General features: G+C 40.0%; 1 protein-coding gene across 3 annotated transcripts; it reads right to left on the bottom strand.

Annotated features, from left to right (window-relative positions):
- Positions 1-164: 164 nt before the first annotated feature.
- LOC148876983 (G-box-binding factor 1-like) lies at positions 165-16,067 on the bottom strand. 3 transcript variants are annotated; one of them, XM_088979639.1, is made up of 12 exons: positions 15,336-16,067; positions 13,427-13,575; positions 11,172-11,219; positions 10,962-11,057; positions 10,760-10,846; positions 10,353-10,501; positions 9,222-9,279; positions 8,902-8,941; positions 8,532-8,821; positions 8,084-8,161; positions 4,108-4,233; positions 165-679 (listed from the first exon to the last, which is right to left on the bottom strand). In XM_088979639.1, the coding sequence occupies exons 2-12, from the start codon at positions 13,484-13,486 to the stop codon at positions 482-484; spliced, it is 1,230 nt and encodes a 409-aa protein (XP_088835765.1). In that variant the 5' UTR covers positions 13,487-13,575; positions 15,336-16,067; the 3' UTR covers positions 165-481. The 3 variants fall into 3 exon arrangements, with proteins under 3 accessions (XP_088835765.1, XP_088835757.1, XP_088835770.1); XM_088979631.1 differs by having other exon boundaries at positions 13,427-13,492; positions 15,336-16,009; XM_088979644.1 differs by lacking the exon at positions 15,336-16,067 and adding an exon at positions 15,020-15,297.
- Positions 16,068-21,130: the final 5,063 nt, after the last annotated feature.

Genomic DNA, 21,130 nt, shown 5'->3' with positions numbered 1-21,130 from the left:
AAATTTAAAAATATATACAATGATGAGAAATTTGTCCTTGGGCTTAGGGACTTGTGGCCAAGGGGAAAACTGGAGGACCTTACGAATAAGAGGTGGATCCATGTGGTAAATGTAGAACTTGAAAGCATCACTCAGCTTTTGATTTTTTTTTTCTTAATAAATTGTTAATGAATAAATGATCGCTCGACCCTGCTGCCTTATTGATTTAACACACCATGTGCAATACAAAGCATCAAGCAATATACATTTGCCAAAGAAAAGACAGTAATAACATTAAACAGACAATTGAAGTGAAGAAAATAAACTCTCCTAAAGACTTCTCTAGTCGCTAATCAATTGGATAAGCAACGCCTAAATTTCTTATTTCTATTATTGTACAACAATGTACACAGTGAGACACGTAACTATATTGTGACACAATTAAAACTGGAAAGGTTAAGGCTCCGGATTGGTTCTGCAAACAAACAAAAAGGTCCTGTCATCAACTGGAACCAGAATCAAGCTTCCCGTTAGAGTTAAGAATAGTTCCATTCTTCTGACTACAAGCTGAATCATTTTCCCTTGAAGTATCTTGTTGATGACCGCTTACATCACCATTAGTGGATTGGAGAACTGTGCTAGCATTGTTGTCTTCAAGATCAGCAATGGCCTCTGGTCCATATAACTGAGTCAGCTCTTCCTGTTTCAGCAAATTAGTCCTATCAGCTTCAGAAGCAGCAGCGGCAGCAGAAGAACTAGTAGTAATAAATCCATGCAGTGGTCTATCAACTGAACCAGCCCAGATCAATTTAACTACACAACCTTATGCAGGTGATTTATTAGCATTTCCTTATAAAAAGCAAAGAATTGCAAACATCAAATTGCTAAAAGGTTGCTCTGCATTTTCCTTTCTTAAGCTCAACATAAAAATTCACTTGCAGGCTTTTCTTTTTATTGCTCAAGACTCCCTTATTTCTTTATCCAAAAAAGACTCCATTATTTGATTAGAAAAGATGATAAGATTTCCTTGAAAAAGAAAATCTTAATTTATAACTTTTAGAAAAAAAAAAAATTGAGGCATAGGAATTTCTGCACACTCTAATGTAGATGTAATGATTAGGACGTATGTTAAGGAAAGTGTGTGATAGTGCAATGAACCAATGTTGGAACATTTGGGAGAGAGACATCAGTGTGTGATAAGAAGATTTCCAGAAATGACTTCATTTCTGCATGTTGTTTGCTGATAACATTGTTTTAATTGATGAAACTAACAAATAATTAAATGTAGAATTAAGCTTGTGGACAAATGACAACAAGAGGGTTTAAAATAGGACTAAAACAGAATATATATGGCATGTAAATTCAATGACAATGGAAATGCAAATCAGGGTATACTTGGGATTGGAGACCAATAGATAACTCAATGTGACCTTTTTCGGTACCTTGGTTTGATAATTCATAACAAGGGAGAGATTGAGGGTGACACCCATAGAATTAGAATAGGATAGAAGAAATGGATGGGGTGCATATGGAGTTTTATGTGATAGGCAAGTACCACTTAGATTAAAAGGAAACAGAAATGAAGTCATTCTTAGGAACTTAGGAGTAGCTCCAAGAGGTGAAAAAATGAGAGAAAGTAGACTAAAATGATTTGGTCATGTGCATAAAAGACCATCAACAGCATCCGCAAGAAGTGATTTGTTACAAGTTGAAGGGCAAGGCGTAGAGACCAAAAAGGCCATGGATAGTAGTAAGAAATGATTTAAGCACCAACAATTTAACAATGGATATGGTCATTAAAAAGAATGGACTGGTGAAGCAGGATTCATGTAGCCCACCCCATATAGTAGGGATAAGGCTTGGATGGTGATGATGTTGAATAACAAACAAAAATATACTATCAAATAGAGCAAAACAATAACTTTATAGGGGTATTCTTCTCTTTCACAATTCTAAATTGGGAGTGCTACATTCATCAAAAGTAGAGGGTGCTCTAATTTCAAGCCGTAAGTCCATAACAATTTATAAGTAAAACAGGGCAGTAAACCATTCAGCATTAGTACAGAAATGTCACCACAGCCAGAAGGGGAAAAACACCGTATCTTGAAACCTACAACTCAAAGAATATGAAATTTAGAAAATGACAAAAATGATTAACCTACTGGCTCCTAAAGCCTGGACCTTATGTCCAATAAGTGGAAAATGAGAAAAGAACCCCTTTATCCAAAAAATACTGAATATGCATGAAAATAAAAAAAGATTAGAAAATCTCTTTGTCCACCATTTAACTTCTCCATAGCTGTGCCTCCAAAATTAGGTACTGGGAACCTGAAAAATCCCCTAGTGTTGGACCAGCAAGCAATGAAGACCTGGTAATGACTCTTACAAGCTCTCTGCCTCATCCTCATTATCCAAATTTTCTCTTACAGAATAAAATACGTAGGCCCTTTGGCTCTAAGGTGGGACCAGGCAAACCTGCCTTCAAATAGAACAATCCACCCACACAAGGATAAAAAAAAACTCAAATTCGTCATGGGATGATGGCAAAAAAAGGTATTTCTCTTTGTTGTGAAAACCTTTAACTGTCCATCCTTCCTAATTTCAGGAATTAAACCACTACCAGAGCAGATATCAAGTGGTTCAACACTCTTTGCACAACCAGATCCACCATCAAAATCCACAACTAGTACACAGCTTGATCCCTCAACAATCTCCTCTATTGCATCAATCTCAACCCCATCCCTAGGATCTTCACTGGCGTATGACTCCAGTCTTCCAATCATATCATTTGAGCAGCTTTGCTCTCACTTCTAAGATGACTTTTTCTCGTGATTCAAAGATATGAATCACATCTGCTTGTTGAGCCAAAACCATCAATCATTGCTCATCAAGATCCAGTGGGTCATTGTGACAATGACCAAGTCTGTTCGCTTGATCTGGTTACCAATCAAAGTATATATATAATAAGCATAGGATGAAACTGAATTTTGGTGGTAGTTCTGTAGGTAACCCCAGCGCCTCTGGAGTTGGGGATGTTTTTAGAGATGTGGAAGGAAGAGTCTTGGCCCTTTTCTCTGCTCCAATTGGGATGGATGACTCACTTAGAACAGAAGTGATGGTGCTACTTCAAGGACTCAGATTGGCTAACAGCTGGGTTTTCAACAGCTGTTGGTCATAGGATGGATGCAAACAAACCGCTTGGGCATTTGGTCTCTTAGGCAACCTGTAAGGGAAAATGGGAAATAATGAACCTAACAAGGGAGCTTGAAGCACAGTTTAAATGGACTAGGAGGTCAGCAAATGGTTTGGCTGATGCATCAGCAAAGCAAGGAGTTAATAGGGAGACTTTGTTTTGGGCATGTTTGCAAGTTGTTCATGATATGAGGGGTCACCTTACTTTTGAAGGTGACAGTTAATAATAAGAATAAGAATAAGAATATCCTCCTATTCCTCTCTTCTCAGATGCTTGCACAAATATCTGTAAGTCCCTAGGCATATATGCTTGTGATTGTGCATTTTGCATGTCATTAAAGTTAACGGAAGAATAAGTGCCCTAATTTAGTGTCTCACACATGATAAACTGCATAAGACATGCTCTCATGTATACTTTAGAAGTAAATTAAGATACATCCAAATGCATCAAACCCCACGTTCAGCATGTGCTGACATACTTTATTTCGAAGTGTGTCCAACACTTCATATACTTGTACAAATCACTAAAGAAAAAGAGGTTTTGAAAGACACCCTACTCTCCTTGAACAGGTTGCACCAGTTCTTTGGAACAGGACCATCTCCCCCAATCATCTCACTAAGGCAGGGTCAAAAGAAGGCTTAACAGAGCTCCTAAATGAGTTCTTTAGCACTAAAAAGCATCTCTACCTACCCTCCTCTGCAGACCTATATATACCAGAATACCATGTGTATCCTTGGATCGAGATACCACTTCTCAAATCCTTAGTGAGTTGGGTCAACAAATAGAATTTCATATTTGTATCAACTAGTTAATTGACAAACAAAAGGACAAACCAAGAGGAAATATAGATGGGAATAAACAATAATAATGAAATCAAGAATATATATATATATATATATATATATATATATATATATAAGGATATAGTAGTGAACCGTTAAAGACTTATTTTCTGATGTAAGCTTTGCACATTCTTCAGCAAGCCTCTGGAGCTCAGTCCTGAGTGTGTGATTCTCAGAAGTCAATGTTTGCACCTTTGATTGCAGCTCTTCACATTCTGCCTGGTGACAATAAAGGAAAGGAATCGGTTTGATCAAAATAAGATAAAAAGAACTTCTAAAGAGGGACAATAACTATCAATATTATCATGCATGCTATCTTTCTTTACCAAATGGATTTTTGTTTTTGTTTTATTATTATTATTATTATTATTATTTTGGGGGGAGGGGGGGATGGTAATCTTCTGTTTTTTGGATCTGCAACAGAAACATTTCATTAATTTAATATTTACAAAAAGATATGATTGAGGAATTACAAAAGAGATAAACCAATCCATTGGAGCATAGCCCCTGCTATCTCCCCCAAATTACGAATCATTACAATTCAGCCCAAAACACTTGGTTTCTAGTGACCCCCTGCTTAGCTAGTGTATTAGCCATACCAACCTATTAATCCACTGAACCCTAATTTGTAAATTCCTTGACAACCATCTTGGCTTCTTCGTCGAATTTCTATATTCCCATATACTGGTAATCAGAAATTTCATTAATTCAAAAAAGGAATAACCAGTTTTCTGAATGGATTTTCTCAACAGATAGAAGCTTGGAAAAGAAAGAAACACAGATCTAAACAACATACACCAGCTTTACTCAAGAGTTTCTATGCAATATGTTCATGGCCTCTTACTAAATTAGCCAATGGTGTGATTCAGGCTTAGGCTTTAATATAAGAATGAAAGGACTGGATCTATGGGAGCAAAAGTTTCTTATTTGGTATGCTGGTGTATGTGAAATGAGAGGAATTGTAGAATATTTCATGGCAAGGAAAGACTTTTTTATTAAAACATTTGACAAATGTTCACGGCTTCATAATTGGATGGAAAAAATCAGTCAAAGATTCAGCTCTTTCATGAGAGAGATTTTGTATTTAAGCAGAACTATGTTTTGGGTGCAGCCCAACTCCATAATAATCGGGATCATGGTTCAACGTTTTAATTTTGTTAAGCATCTCATCATGTGCAAAAAAGGGAATTTTCAGATAAGTTTTGTAAGTTTCACTTAGATGTTTGAAAAATCTGAGGTAATTGGAAAGATATTAAAAATATTAGAAAGAACATGAGGTTATTTGTGAAACTTCAGTAGATAACATCTCTCCATTAAACTTGAACAAATATCTAACAAAACTGAAGATTTGAAGCTTGGATCTCCCAACATGTTCTCAAATTTGAAAGAGCCTACTTGCTTATAAGCTCTAAACAGTTTATTTGACATAGGGTATGGCTAATATTGGGTGATAACAGCTGAATTCAATAGTACAATGCCTATGGAAGAGGTTGCTAGTGGATACTGATGTATAAGCATTGACTAAGACAATATAAACCAGTTCCATGGATATATGAAACTTGTCAGATACTGCATTGCCTAAACCAGCAAGTTTGAAACACATGATAACAGTACAGATTATTATTTTTCTTTTTTGAGGAAAAGGTAAAGTAATATAAAAGACAAAAAGCAATAGCCAAATCTGCACAACAAGGATCTGTGCAGTGCTCAACCAGAAGCTGTACATCAAACTACATGATTACTCTGTAAACCTATTATCAAGTGCCATCCTTGTTTTTGAAGGAATGATGGTAAGTGTTTTTTATGCAACTCTCGGAAACATTGCCCTACAGTCATGGATAAGGACCATGAAAAGACACACTACAAGATAAAGATGTATATGTCTTTTCATGGGTCTCACTTGGTCTGTAGAGTGGAGAAAACAAAAAGTTGCATAAATTCATTGTTTACCAGCTCTTGTTGCTGTTTGACAATATAACCATGATTAACTACCTACATACTAGAGATACTCTGCTGTGTTATTGTCAGAGGGCATAACTTTGAGTAATGATACCACAGATAGAGGTGATATTTCAGTCAGAACTGAAAAACCAAACTGAAAATTTTGGTTTCAGTTTTTTTTTCAGTTTTAGGGTATTTCAGTAATCATTTTTGGTTCTTAGATTTGAAAATTCAGTTAACTGAAAAATCGAATTCCATACACATGCATATATGTGTGTATGTATAATGAAATTCAGTTTTAACCGGAATAACCAAATAAGAAATTTGGTTCAGTTATTTCAATATTTCCTTAATTTGGTTTTGGCTCAGTTTTTTTTATTGGAAACGGTAACTTCACTAAGCAAATTAGGATGTATGAAGTACAACTGTCAGCCCCAGAATAGGTGCTGACCCCAAAAGACCTTTTTTACAATTCTGCCCAGAATAGCCTTTCCCTCAATACCCCTGGTTAGCTAAAGTATCAGCTATTCAATCAGCTGATCTTCTAGTCCATTTGAAAGAAGCCCCAATCTCCTTAGTTATGTTGGTGATCTCCCTTATAGTATGTCTATAAATCCAAGCTCCGAAGCTTCCTGACTTCAACTAATCAATGAGCATTTTAGAGTCACCTTCTATCTCTATTCGGTTCAGCCCCATCTGTTTGGCAAATCTCACACCTTGAAGCAAAGTCTGCCCTCAAAGAGTCACCTACACCTATAGACCCTGAATACATGGCAACAATTTCACCGTCTCCACCTCTGAATACTCCCCCAATTCCTGACAGTCCTGGATTGCCTCTAGAGCTCCCATCGAAGTTTTGGTTCAGTTTTCCCTCTTTAGAATTTCAGTTAATTTGATTTGGTTTTTAACCAAATAAACTGAATGCTCACCTCTAACCACAGAGGACTAAAAGTATGGAAGGAAAGTATGAAAATAACCCAAATTATAAAAAGAAAGTAGGAAAAGTTGACCTTCGGATTAAAGACATAAATAGAGATAAGGATTAGCTTTATGAGTAAAGCATACGGAGGATTAGCTTTATAGGTGGTAAACCATACACAAAATGACCATAAAACACTGCATTGAAGAAGAGACAAGGAAGGCTCAAAGGTCAAGGGGAGGCATTGAAGGCTAATTGATGGCTTTACAGTATCGATCAAGGCTGGCTTTCTTCATGTCACAAATTTCATAGGAGAATGAGATTCCATCATAAACAGTAAATGACTTAGGCAATAGCAGTCCAGCCCCATGGAAATGCAGAAATCTATTTAGGGACATTAGAAAACTGGTAAGAGAGTTCAGAGTTCAGGACTTCAGGTTTAGTGAATTCCAAGGGAGGGAAACAATATCGGACACATGCTAGCTAAGCAAGGGGTACACAGAACCAATATGTGTTAGGGGGTCATTAACTGGAGACCAAGGCAACTAGAACGCTTGCACAAAAGGTGTATCTGGGTTGGTAGCAAGGGCTACCAGGGGTCCTTGCTTTGGGGAAAACACTTCCTTGTATTCTTACACACATTCTTTTTTCTATAAATAATAAAGTTAAGAGTTAACAATAAAAAAAACCTTATAGATTTCCCATGCCCCATAAAGCAATGAAATGGTCATCAAGAATTTAAATCAAAAGACTAATGCTAGCCCCTTTTGTTGACCAAAGAGATGCAAAATTTCACTTAAAGGATCTGGGCTTAGTTTGTTCTTTCTTTCTTTCTTTTACATTTCTTTTTTTGGGCTTATTATGTTCTTTATATAGTTTAATGTCTTGATATTCATTTCCAATAACATAAAAAAGGTTGGGCCTGGTGGAAGTATTTTGTTGAATAAAAGAGGTAAGTTCAAATCTCACTAGCGACAGAAACAGAAATGTGCATGGAAAAGGAGATTTCTTTTTTTTATTGATAAAAAAAATTCTTTTTACTCAACACAAGGCAACTAAACTCAACCTAACAAAATCATTATCCGGGAGCCTTTCATTCGCCTTCAAGCTACTACAGTTAAGATTGAAAATTCAGTTCTTCAGGTTGGGTTTGGGTTGTCCCAAACCAGCCAAAACTGTACAAAAATCTGTACAAAGCACTCAGTATACCTGCTTCCGTAATCTTGACCTCCTTGCTGACTCCCGATTAGACTGTTTTCTTCTCTGTCTTTTTAGTTCACGTTCATCCTGTCAAGGGAACAGTTCCAAGTCAGCAAAGATGTTGAAATTAAGTAAAACCATTAAATAATCTTGAAATTAAGAAGCTAAATAAGATTAATTTCCAATGTAAAAATCCTGTATGCTAAAGCTGAATGATCAGACACCATGACTTTTAGGAAGATAATACTCATTCTACCATTACATAATAAAAACAAGGGGCCAACACTTGTGTAATAGTAAAATGCCAGACCTGAGAGTGGGCTACTTTGTTCCAAAAAAAAAGGTCAAAGGTAAGTCCACAGAAGATTGTACTGTCTTTGTATTAGAATGGGGATGGGGGAATATAAGGAACATTACATGGAAAGCAATCTGGCAAACTGCTATTAACAGTTCTTACTTGAATTGAAAGGTGATCAAGCATAACCCCTTCACGTCCAACAACTGGTGTTTGTGCAACAGAAGCTGAGACACCAGAAGCATTTGGTCTGGTCTTCAATGGTACAGTTCCAGCAGGGGACGAATTCCAAAGGTCCATTCCTATATTCAAATTGGCAGCAGGCATATTTACAACCGGCCTCCCAGGGACTGAAACTGGAAGCTTTGCAAGTGGTTGGCCCCTTGTACCAAAAGTTGTTTCAACAGTTGCACCACTATATTGAGCACTGCTGTTGTTCTGTGCACTTGCTCCTGAAGGAATTGTATGAATCATTAGAGCTAATATGACTAATTAAGCACACAGAGAATGTAATTACTTCAAATGAGCATACCATCTGCAAGCATCTGGTCAAAGCTTCTCTTCTTGCCATCCTGAAGACAAAAAAATATATATATGGCATAAGCTAAAATTAGCAAAAGTGTAAAGTTTGCCACAAATGAATAGAAAATGAATAACGGTTCTTTGAACATATATGAGCTGGTATGCCATTTTCCAATGGGGTCAGTTAAGAAAAGTTTCCAAGTTAATCAAACCAAAGATTAGCTCCCTATTTAGACTACTTGACCCAGGCAACTTATCTTCAGCAATTTCTTTGACATTGGAATCAAATATTAGAGTCATATAAATAGAAAACAGAAGGCAAGGACATACTTGTTGGTTGGTATTCTCATCACTTGCACTGGATGAACCCTCACTTCCACTTTCATCACTGTATATGAGCAATATTTACAGAAATGTTAATGCCAGAAATTTAATGATAAGGACAATTAGTTTTTTTTTTTTTGAGAAAAGGTATAGTAAATGAAATATTGACCAGAAAATGTATAAACAAAAGCAGTCATCCATATATGGTAGGAGACTGATAGTTGTAAACAGCGGTACCTTGATCTACTTAAGAAAAAAGAGTTATTACAACTTCCACCCTTAACATTTCATCCTTCTGTGATTCCAGATTTTCAAATATTCACCTTTTCTCTTTCCTCCACACTATCCACCATAAAGTTGCCATAGGAATGGATTTTTTTCCCCTTCCTATTAAGACCTCCTATATGCCAACCAGTAAGAATCTCCATAGCTGTCTTTAGGAACACCCAACTGATGTTGGGGGAAGGAGGAAGTGTGCCCAAAAGTTTAAAGTTGATTGGGCAGTGCACAAAGAGATGCTCAGCTAATTTGAGCTCCATATTGCAGAACACAGCCAATGTTCTGCTGATAAGCTTGTTCCTTAAGGCACCTTGCCAGGGGTGCAGTCCATGTCATAAAGGCCACTTTGGCTGAGCGACAGAAAATTAGAAACCCACAAATGCCTAATGGGAAAAAAACATGCATAAGGAAATTGTGGAATAGAAGCTATTGGGTAGGCCAACTCCCTCATGGGATGGTCAAGATCAGCCAATATATAGAGAAATTTATGCCTTACAAATCACCAAGGAACACCTTGTTCTCTTGGATACCTAGTAAGTCAACACATTTGTTGTTTACTTGTTATCAAATTCAAATTCAATCATACAACCCTTAGACCCTATCAGGTATGAAAGTAAAATCAAATCTATGATTTGAACAATCCAATCAAACCTGGATAAACCAAACCAGTCCAAACCTAATTCATTTACAGCCCTAATTTCAGGATAGGTAGTTGCTCCATACATCCAACTCTTTCTTTATCCTTTTTCTAATGAAAGGTCTGGGCTTCAGGAAAATTTTCTTTATACTTTTTCTAATTCATTAAAATTTTGCTTTGTCATTGATTTTTTTTTTTTATGAAGTTTTAGGCTTAATAACCTCTGTGAGGCACCATCATTTGCAGATCCTGAAGCAGATTTTCTACTTTCTTTTCCTGAACTCCTTTTGGATTTCTTAGCTGAAGACCGATCCTTTCCATCAGAGGCTTTTCCTTCTGCTTCTGTAGTTGTTACTGCTGCACCTTGAGCCTATAAAGTATAAAAATAAATAAAATTAGAAAAAGAAATAGAGTTCATGATACTTGTGAAGAATTTGGTAACATCTTCTTATAGGTACAATGACACTCTTTATCTTTCTTGCCAAAAAAACAACAGTGTAAAAATAATGAACAAACAAAATAATCTTCAGACCATCCTATGAAGAAATAACATAGAAGAATTTTGGTTTTGAATCAAAACCAACCAAGAAAATGAAAAATATGCAATAATGTGAAGGATTGTACTTACTGCAGCCATGCTAGGATGGGCATAAAGTCCTCCATGAGGATATAAGGTGGGATACGGAAGTGGAGTTCCATATGGTGGCATTAAATGCTGAAAACCATGAGAAAATAGAACAAGAGTTTATCATTTGACATAGTTAAAGAGTCCTACAATAAGGGCAGATCCCCAATACAAGCTTAGAATTTTAGAGAATAGAGATAATCACCTGGCTTCCCCACAGATATGGATGGGGAGCAGGTGACGAAGCAACACTTGAGGTAAAAAATGGAGGGGGTGCAGTGGCTCCAGCACCATAGTATGCCTGTTCCAAGGAGCTAAGGAGTAAGTTACTAATATAATTCAAACAAATAGTTGAACAAAATCCATGAAGATATATGAACAACAAAGTAAAGCCATAAATAATTTTATCATAGACCTGTAAGGGGGTTGACCAATCAGGATATGAAGGCGTTGTTGGTGTCTCCTGTAATACAAAAAGAGAATAATGAAACAAGAAAAAAATTGATGTCTATATATGCGCATTTTTACTGAAACCATTTAAAAGGACAATTTTTAATCATGATGATGACGGCGATGATGATGATGATGATGATGATGATGATGATAATAATAATAATAATAATATTGACCAATCAGGATATGAAGGCGTTGTTGGTGTCTCCTGTAATGCAAAAAGAGAATAATGAAACAAGAAAAAAATTGATGTCTATATATGCGCATTTTTACTGAAACCATTTAAAAGGACAATTTTTAATCATGATGATGACGGCGATGATGATGATGATGATGATGATGATGATGATGATGATGATGATAATAATAATAATAATAATAATAATAATAATAATAAATATTATTATTATTATTATTATTATTATTATTATTATTATTATTATTATTATTATTATAACATGATGATGATAGTAGTAGTAGTAGTAGTACAATAATAACAATATAACAACATGAGAACTAAGGCTATAACTGGGTTGAATTCAGATCAGACCCAGTCACATCCAAATCCAATCCAATTAGTGAACTTCATATACAAATCTGACCCAAAATCTGTAATATCAGACTCAGACTTAAGGGTAGTTCACTGGCTGAAATCTTTGGAGCTATTTTCACATTATTCCATGGCTGACATTTTGAGAAAGTGGAAAGAAATAGCTACCTTGGCCCAATGTAAGAGGACCTCTAGACCTTCTTGCCCCCCCCCCCTCCCTCAGGATTCATAAAACTGAATTTTGATGGTAGTATCTTATGGAATCCTGGGCCTTCTGGGATTGAGGGAAATTTCAGGAATGAGGCTGGGATTATTAATGCCATATTCTAAGGCCCAATTGGAGAGGGTGACCCTCTTAAGGCTGAGATTCTAGCAGTTCTAGAAGGAATCCAAAGAACAAGAGAATTAAACATTCGATGGTTGGTCATTGAAGGGGACTCGGAGGTGGTGATTAGGTGGCTGAAGGAAGACAGCAATGGTTTGTGGAGCTACAGAAATGAAAAGAAAAATTTAAATGGCTGAGTAGGGATATTGAGGTGAAGTACAGTTGGGTGAAGAGAAGCGCTAACTCAATGGCTGATGGGTTAGCCAAGCAAGGGGTGTTTAAGGAAACTATGTTTTGGGTAAATTTTTAGCTTTCTTTTTTGTTCTCTGTTGTGGGGGAGTTAAGATATTTTACCTCCCCTTTCTTGTACTTAAAGTTTCACAATTTTTATCATTTAATAAAGCATCATTGTTACTGGTAAAAAAAAAAAATATCAGACTCAGACTTGAACTGGCTTAGAATTTAATCCACAATCCAATTTATCATCATTAAAATAAAGAAAAATTTTAAAAAGTCCTGAAAAATTAATCACTTTTAACGTATAAATACATAATAATTTTATATAAATATGAAATACTGAATTTATTAGTTGTAAAATTTATATAACTATATATATAATTTTAATCAGACTTAGATTTTAATTGGATCAAATGGGGTCAAATCCACATCTGATCTGATTATTAAGCAATGCAGGTTTTAACATCCAAATCCAAATACCCGGATCAAATATTGGATTGGGTTTAAGACTAATGAGGACTATTCTTTTTATGGTATATGAAAGACAAATTTCATTAAAAGAAAAAAAAAAAAAGATATTACAATCTCAGGTGAGAACTACTCTATTGGTTAGGCCATTCAGTGAAGGCATATAAAACAATCCAGGAATCAAGAATGCAGCATGCTGGTTTGATCAGCCCCACATGTTCCTCTTACTGTCTTCTCTTCATGGGGAAAAACTCATTTAAGTCCCCTTGCAATGTGGCCAAAATAAGCCCTTAGATAAAATATTGAAACCTTGGATGACTGAACTTGGAGATCCTCCAATACAAGGTGGGCAGATCTGAACTGGGACAGAAAACATATGCCCAACCCAGATTCCATAGGTCTACAGTCTACTATCAAATGGCTAGTCTGGATCAGACACAGAATTCCTCAATCTGGCAGAAATAGGTGGATCGTCTAGCAAGTATCCATAATTGCCTGATTAGGAAAATTTTCCTAATTAAATGTAATTATACATAAAAGTATAGTATATGTACCTTAAAAAAATGCATTTATACAATTATATGTTTATGTTTCATGATAATTACTATCAAAAAATAACGAGAGAAAGAGAGAGAACCTGAGCTGATGTAGTTGGTTTGGAAGGCTTAGCAGGTGTGCTGTCTTCCCCGGAACCCATTTTGCTCTGTAGAATATATACTCAGATTTCCACCAATACTAAAAATATTACACAAGATCTTCTATATTATCAACAATTTCATGAAGCATCTGAAATGACCATAAGGAAGTATGAGACAGGGTGCTTTCAGTTAAGAATAAATTAGTCATCAATATTACATTGTTAATGGACAACTTTATGGGAATATTTATTTTATTGCTCAGGGCAGGAAAAACTTTTGTAGAGTCAAGAACTATTCTATTTACCAGCAAGCAAAGTAGAATATTATCACAAGAAATCACAATGGTAAGATTTCAAGGAAATGTTATAGGAAAGCAGGAAATTCCAATCATGAGATGAACTTCAAACAAAATTGCTGGAATCTTACCAAAAAAAAAAAAAAAAAGGATTTCTGGAAGCCATATCATGTATTATTAAATTGTCAACTGGTGTTTTTGTTAGATAGATTTATTTTCCTTTCCTTCTTTCTTCTTTGGTAGGGATTGATAACAATGAATTTATAATATAAAGATGATATTTGTGTCAACCACTTATTCAATATTTGTCAAACATTTGGAATTTTCATAGGAATCCCATATCATTGTAACCATTTATGTCTGGAATTCCCCAAGGTATCAAGTCCACCACTCTGAAGACCAGGATCACTAGGACCAGTGTTGAGTTTCCAAGGTAAGAGGCTCTACAGGGATTTGTAAGCATCTTCCAAAGCCCAGAGGCAGTTTTCACTAGGCCCATCTCTCCAGCCTCATTCCAGCGTTCCATTTCACCAATCATACATATGAACGGTATCAACAAAATCTAAATTTGTAACGGCATGGTATTTTTGGATTTATGAAAAATTTTGAAATACAATACTAGCATTCTGTTAGCCCATGCGAAGGATATCTATCAGAGCTACAGGAGGACTGTACAAAGTGAACATGTTAAAGGGGATGTCCCTACTCTTAAAAGCATGGGAAAGTTTCAGGCTTTCAGCTAGTTTTAAAAATTATAAGGGATATTTAAGTAATTTTCCTTTTAAAAGAAAACTTAACAGAATTACTGGATTTTCGGAAAATAAATGGGGACTCGGGACAAAAAAGAAAGCATGGATATGAGTATGAAACACAAAAAGACCACCCAAGCGCAAGCTGAGAAGAACTGCAGAAAGAGGTGAACGGATTATACATAGGTCTTCCTAGATCTCAACGAAGAACAAGAAAGATGAAACTGAATAGATCGTTCCCAGCTCATGCAAGGAACGTTCTCGGCAAAGATGACTAATATCGGTCCATTTCAATGCAATGGCTATCCATCAAGGATTAACTGTCTGCTGGATTTACAAATCATGAATTCACCACAGAGCGTTTTCCAACTACCAAACATAAACCAATAACAGAACGAAAAATCAGGTCCAGTTTCAGAAAATAGATACGACCCAGAACAAATTAGTTCAGAAGTTAAAATCCAACGAACAGCCACGTTTCTTTCTTTAAACTGCAAAGGCATTTTTTTGAAAAGAAAAAGGAAATATAAAGCAAACAAACCGAATACCTAGTAAGCTATGGAGACTGGAGAAGAGCAGGAAGGTCAATTCCTAATAATCTAAAAGAAGCAACCAGTTACAACGCCCCCTCCCCCGGGCCCAACGTCAAAAGATAACGAAAAGAGAAGAAATTGTTAGAGCTAAATAAACAACCAAATCCAGCCTTTCTAAAAAAAATGTTGCAGAGAGATCGAGAACCAGATTCAGCAGCAAGAACACATCAGACGATTAAAGGAGTAAATATCTACATATGTAAAGAAAGTTAGAAAGATAAAACAAATTAGGTGAGAGAGAGAGAGAGAGAGAGAGAGAGAGAGGACTGACCTGTTTTCATGGCGTAAACAGGGAAGCGAGGAAGTGAGGTGGAAGTCCAGGTAGGAGTGAGAGGGAGAGGAGACCAGGGTTGTATATAGTGATGAGCAGCCGCCACCAATCGAACCCTTCTTAGGATTTATTTGGTGTTGAGATCCAACGGCTACTGAATCGGAACGGCAACTCAGCAGTCCACGATGCAGAATTCTGAATTCCGGTAGTCCTCTTCCCTATAAATCACATCTTACCCGTGAATTTGACATTAATTCACGGTCAGGATGCATTCCCCTGCTTGCGGCTATAAAATTCTAATCTGGACTGATTGGTCATTCTCCCTAATTAAATTCAGATTTGTAGTTAGTCCGTACGGCTCTCAGAATATACTCTACATCCAGGACTCAACTCAACTCCAACCAGAACACAAACAGCTGCGGCCTGCGGACTTCTTCCTGGAGAGAGAGAATCCTTTTCCGAGTCAGTCCGACACTCCGAGTTCTTCTGTGTTCTCTGTTCTCTGTTCCCTGTTATCTCTCTCTCTCCTTTTTCTCGCTGCTGGCTACGTGTTGGGCCGTCTCCACGTTACATCTGGTGTGTGACCTGCCTCTCTCACACAATAGGACGGACTCCTTCTCGTCTCAATCGCGCTAGGGTTTCTAACTTGACACGTGGCGGACAAAAAGGTCCACATGTGATATCTGATTTACAACGGATAAAAAGGGGCAGTGTATGTGTCCATGGACAACTAATCAAATATCGTTCACATGGCGTGGACATGAAGGATGATGTCCGACGCTTCGACTTACGCGGTCCCACATCCACGCGATCCCATCTTAATCACGACGATTTTACGCGTACTTTATGGCCCGTGGAAGATATTGGCTTTTGCTTCAGCGCCAGGAGAATGATTTTACATATCATGGCCAAAGATTATCTCATACTAGCTTTCATAATTAAAATATTTTTTTGTCAATAATGGGAGCCCGTCTTGTAATGGTAAAGTGGGTGTTTGGCATTGATGCCGTTTTACGAGAAAACGGTGTAAGAGAAAGTCGTGTTTTAAATAACGTTCTCTTGTTTGGTATTTTAAGTAACGTTTTTTTTGTTTGGTATCGTTTTTCAAAAAAAATTTTTGCTTTAGACCATGCATTAGAAATCGGGAACATATCGTTTGGAGCAAGTTCAATATTTTGTGAGAAAACTACGTATTGTTATCAGCGGTACAATGATGTGGTATCAATGTGGCTTCATCCTGGACGTTGGATGATATAGATCAGTGTTGAAAACGTTGCTATTAACACTAGTACCAAGCAAAACAAGTGTTATTTTCTCATAAAATACCTATGTGGCAACACCGGTTCTAAGTGTTTGGGTTATAGTTGATCTGGCCCCAGACACCACATGTTGCCTACATAGCCACCTTACCTCCTTGATGGAGCGCTGTCCGCTGCCTTGCTTCTGAACGGGGTAGCAGGGAACCTAAAACAGAAGAGGTGGGAAAGCTCCGGGGGGAACCCGGTGTAGAGGCTTCGAAGCTCAAGTTAGAATCCTTCAAAAGCAAGGTAATACCAGATAGCGCAAAGTTTGCATACCTCCGTTGTCGGGGGGTAGGGGGCTCTTATAGTCACTTCGTGTACTCGTCCCGAGGCCCTTGTCAGATCGGGTATGATTACCCTTGCGCTTGTCAACTCGACCGTCGTCCCTTCTGTTGAGACAGAACCGTCACTGCCTAACCGTCTAACTGGAGATGGCGGCGTCAGTGGCGGTGGCAGGTGGCCGTTTAGAGTGCTGCTGCCAAATGTCAGATCCCAAGTCAGTCAGACGTGGCATCCTCGGGCACGGACTTCCTTGGTGTCAGGCATGGTACGACTTGTTTGGCTTTGGCGCCTAGAAGATTATGCGAAGTGCTGAGCAAGGCGGTCTTAAGCTCGGAGGTATCCCGAACTGTTACAAGGTTGGTCAGTTCGGCGAAGTGTATCCCGAGCTTTTACAAGGTAGTTCGGCGAAGTCTGTCCCGAGCTGTTACAAGGTGGGTCAGTTCGGTGAAGTGTATCCCGAGCTGTTACAAGGTGGGTCAGTTCGGTGAAGTGTATCCCGAGCTGTTACAAGGTAGTTCAGCGAGTCTATCCCGAGTTGTTACAAGGTGGGTCAGTTTGGTGAAGTGTATCCCGAGCTGTTACAAGGTAGTTCGGCGAAGTCTATCCCGAGCTATTACAAGGTGGCAGTTCGGCGAAGTCTATTCCGAGCTGTTACAAGGTGGGTCAGTTCGGCAAAGTCTATCCCGAGCTGTTACAAGGTGGGTCAGTTCGGTGAAGTGTATCCCGAGCTGTTACAAGGTGGGTCAGTTCGGTGAAGTGTATCCCGAGCTGTTACAAGGTAGTTCAACGAGTCTATCCCGAGCTGTTACAAGGTGGGTCAGTTCGGTGAAGTGTATCCCGAGCTGTTACAAGGTAGTTCAACGAGTCTATCCCGAGCTGTTACAAGGTGGGTCAGTTCGGTGAAGTGTATCCCGAGCTGTTACAAGGTGGGTCAGTTCGGTGAAGTGTATCACGAGCTGTTACAAGGGGGGTTAGTTCGGCGAAGTGTGCCCTTGTTCCCGCCTAGGCTTGGCCCCCTTTTGCCGAGCTGTCGCTTCTGCCACGTGTCTCATAATAAAGAGGTCGGGCCAAATCTTCCTTCATCAATTGCCCCCCACTCCTTGCGCCGAGGGCCTTGCCATGGTGCGGGGAGTTTTCACGAGGTGGTCGTAGATTTGTCCCGTCCTTCAAACCTCCACTGTATGACACGCTTTTGCTAGGGTTTTTTCAGTTTTCGAGAAGGCTGGAAACGTGCTTACTCAAGAACGCTGGTGGTTGTGACCGTGCGTTTTTAAATTTCAAACCCACTCGTGCCGCTGGGACGTGACAGCGGGTCATTTCAAAAAGGCATGCCACTGCTGTACGTGCGCCGTCGACTATCAAGGAGACGTCGGTTTCGAAAAGACGCGTGTCGAAGTGACGTCGGTTTAAAAAAGACGTGCTGACGTTTCGCTTTTTCTGGAAAGACGTGCGCCAATCACGTCTCGACTTTAAGGGTTGTGCAGTCGGTAAGAACGTGGGCCGTCGGATCGTCTTCAGTCTGCACGGTCGATTCTTGGTTACTGTAGCTATAAATAGTGGGGACCCCGGTTGTTTTGTCACTTCTGCGGTTTGTCTACTGAGTTCGCGTCCAACCTTTCAACTCGCGTCCAAGTCTTTTCCAGCTCGCGTCAAGGCTGGTTACACAGTCTTCACGGTTCTTTGGCTTGTTCTTCAAACTTTCCGGTGAGTACTTTCTTGAATCTATCTTTCCCCCAATGTCTAGCTTTGATAGCTCAGACGATTCTTCGAGTAGGGCCGACGTAGGTTCCACCAACCGAGCTGTGTCCCCAGACTGCCTCAGTGATCCTGAGGTAGAGCCTGAAGACTATGAACTCGTGGGCCGAGTCGCTTCGGGCAGTTTGGCATCTACCTCCCGCCGAGGTCGGATGCTAGACAGGTTTGGTCCTTCGACCATGACGCCTGAGGGGCTTCAATCCATACTTCTGTCCTACAATCTTCCTGGGGGGTACACATATTTCATTCCTTCGGGTAGCTTTCCTTGGGAACACGGTCCCGACGAGATCGTGATTTTTCGAGAGCAGCTCGCTGCAGGGTTGCGACTTCCTTTCCATCCCCTCCTCGTCGAAGTCATAAACCACTTCGGTGTCACCATTGGCCAGCTTCATCCGAACTCTATTCGGAACCTGGTGGGGACAATATCCCTTTTTTGCGAGCAGAACTTCCCCTTGGACTTAGAGATATTCTCTTCTATCTTGATGCTCAAGAGACAGGCGGGTCCTCTTCCTGGGGGAAGACGGGCGTATTACCTTACTCCTCGCCAGGGTTTTAAGCTTCTGCACAATCTTCCTAACAAGGTCCCGGCGTGGAAGCGGGACTACTTCGGCGTGCGAAGTGCACAATGATGGCCCTTCCAGACCGGGTGGGGTGAGGCCGCTCCCGACTTGGGCATAACTCTTGATAAAGAGACGGTGAAGGGTCTCCGGCAGTGGGCACGGCAAGGCTTAAAGTGCCACCACTACTTAACGGAGGCTAAGCTTTTTGCAACCGGCCTGAGTTCGGGTAGGTTTCTGGCTATGTTTTTTTTTTTTTTTTGATGTCAAACTCGTTTCTGTAGGTGTGATGGATGCGGAGAGAACTCACGGCGGGCGTTTGTTCCAAGGTATGAAGAGGAGGAAGCGGGTCGCCAAGCGAACTCGTAACGAGCTGCCCCTGGATGAGGAGCCCCAAGCCCCAGACCATACGACAGAGGATTTGCCCAGGGAGCCCAAAGTGACTCCACCGGTGCACGAGACTGCCGGGGCGCCTTACGCTGAAACCACTCATACGAGCGCTCCTGCGTACTCAAGTGCTCTTGCTCACTCTGGGTCTGCTCATTTGCGGGCTGGGCCCTCAAGCTCGGGAGCTCAAGGGGAGTTTAGGAGCGTGTTGACGCCGAACTACGCTCTTCAGAAGAGTAGGGACGCTACTTTCCCAGAGGAGGTCGCGGCGTGGACCGATCTTCCCTTGAATCAGGTCGCTTGTCGTGCCGTAACGCATGCCATGGTGGTAAGTTAGATTCTTCCTTTTTTATTCTGTTGCTTCTGCTGTCATTTTGCTCATTTGTTTCTTTTGGTAGGTGAATTCTTCGATTCATGCCTTGGCGGCCCAAGTCGAGAGGAGCTCGCGACAGGCGCGAGCTGCTGAGGCTGCCGCTCATGCTGCTGAAGAAGCCTTCCGTGCTGCAGAGGCAAATACCCGGGTTGCTGAGGCGGCTGCTTATGCTGCTGAAAAGGCTGCTCGCGTCGCGACGGCCAGACAGGCGAGGTCTCAGCGTGACGCCGAGGCCATGGGGATAGTTGTCAAACATATGGCAGACTTGAAGTTGGATTTGCAGCATCACGTCGAGTATCTTCAGGAGGACATTAGGGAGAGAACACAGATTTTTTCCCAAGGCATTGAAGACGCCAAGAAGAAGGCAGTTGAAGACTACATTGCCTCCCCGCGTTTTGACGATCTGATGGTGGATTCTTACAGGAGGGGGTTCAAGTTGAGCCGGTGGATGATCCGGAATACATACCCCGACCTCGATGTAAGTGCCATAACCACTTCGCGCATAACTCAGGAGATGGCCAATGCTACTGATGGCGAGCCGGACTCTGAAGGAGAGGCAGGGCCTTCGGGTGTTGTTGAAGTGCCTTCCGATGGCAAAGAAGTGGCTCCGGGCATGTAATTTTTTTTTTGCCAGTGTACTATTTCTTGCAGTGGAGTCTTTTTCCCCTTTCTCATCTTCCCCGAGCTGTTTCTTTGCCGGGTTTTTAAATTTCCGTGGCCTTTTATACCGCGAACTGATTTTTGCCGAGCTGATAATGTGCTGAAGTTCCTCGGCTTGCCTTGTGGCACGGCCTGATTTCGTCCACTTCGCTAGGTGGTTTATAAGTAGTATCGCCTCAAGTTCACGATGTTCCACGTTCGGGGTACTCGTTTGCCTTCCAAGGTTTCGAGTTCGTATGCGCCCCCGAGCGCTGTTTTTACTTTATAGGGCCCTTCCCAATTAGGTCCAAGCTTGCCGACGCCGGGTTCGGGCACCATAATCTTACGGAGGACCAGGTCGCCAACTCGGAAGCTTCGTTGCTTTACTCTGTTATTGTAGTAGCGAGCTACCTACTGCTGGTATGCCGCTGTTCGGATGTGCGCGAGGTCCCTTACCTCGTCCAGTAGGTCGAGGATGGTGCGTAACTCGTCTCCGTTCGT

This window comes from Nelumbo lutea, chromosome 1, assembly GCF_056320005.1.
Source record: "Nelumbo lutea isolate HS-2025 chromosome 1, American lotus-T2T, whole genome shotgun sequence".
In the NCBI taxonomy this organism is placed as follows: Eukaryota; Viridiplantae; Streptophyta; class Magnoliopsida; order Proteales; family Nelumbonaceae; genus Nelumbo; species Nelumbo lutea.
This window is presented reverse-complemented; position numbering and strand designations above follow the sequence as displayed.

Coding starts and splice junctions, on each gene's coding strand:
- LOC148876983 (XM_088979639.1), bottom strand. CDS start 13,486: ATGGGTTCCGGGGAAGACAGCACACCTGCTAAGCCTTCCAAACCAACT. Junction 11,220..13,426: donor AACCAACTACATCAGCTCAG/GTTCTCTCTCTT, acceptor TTTGTATTACAG/GAGACACCAACAACGCCTTC. Junction 8,822..8,901: donor TGACCAGATGCTTGCAGATG/GTATGCTCATTT, acceptor CAATTCCTTCAG/GAGCAAGTGCACAGAACAAC.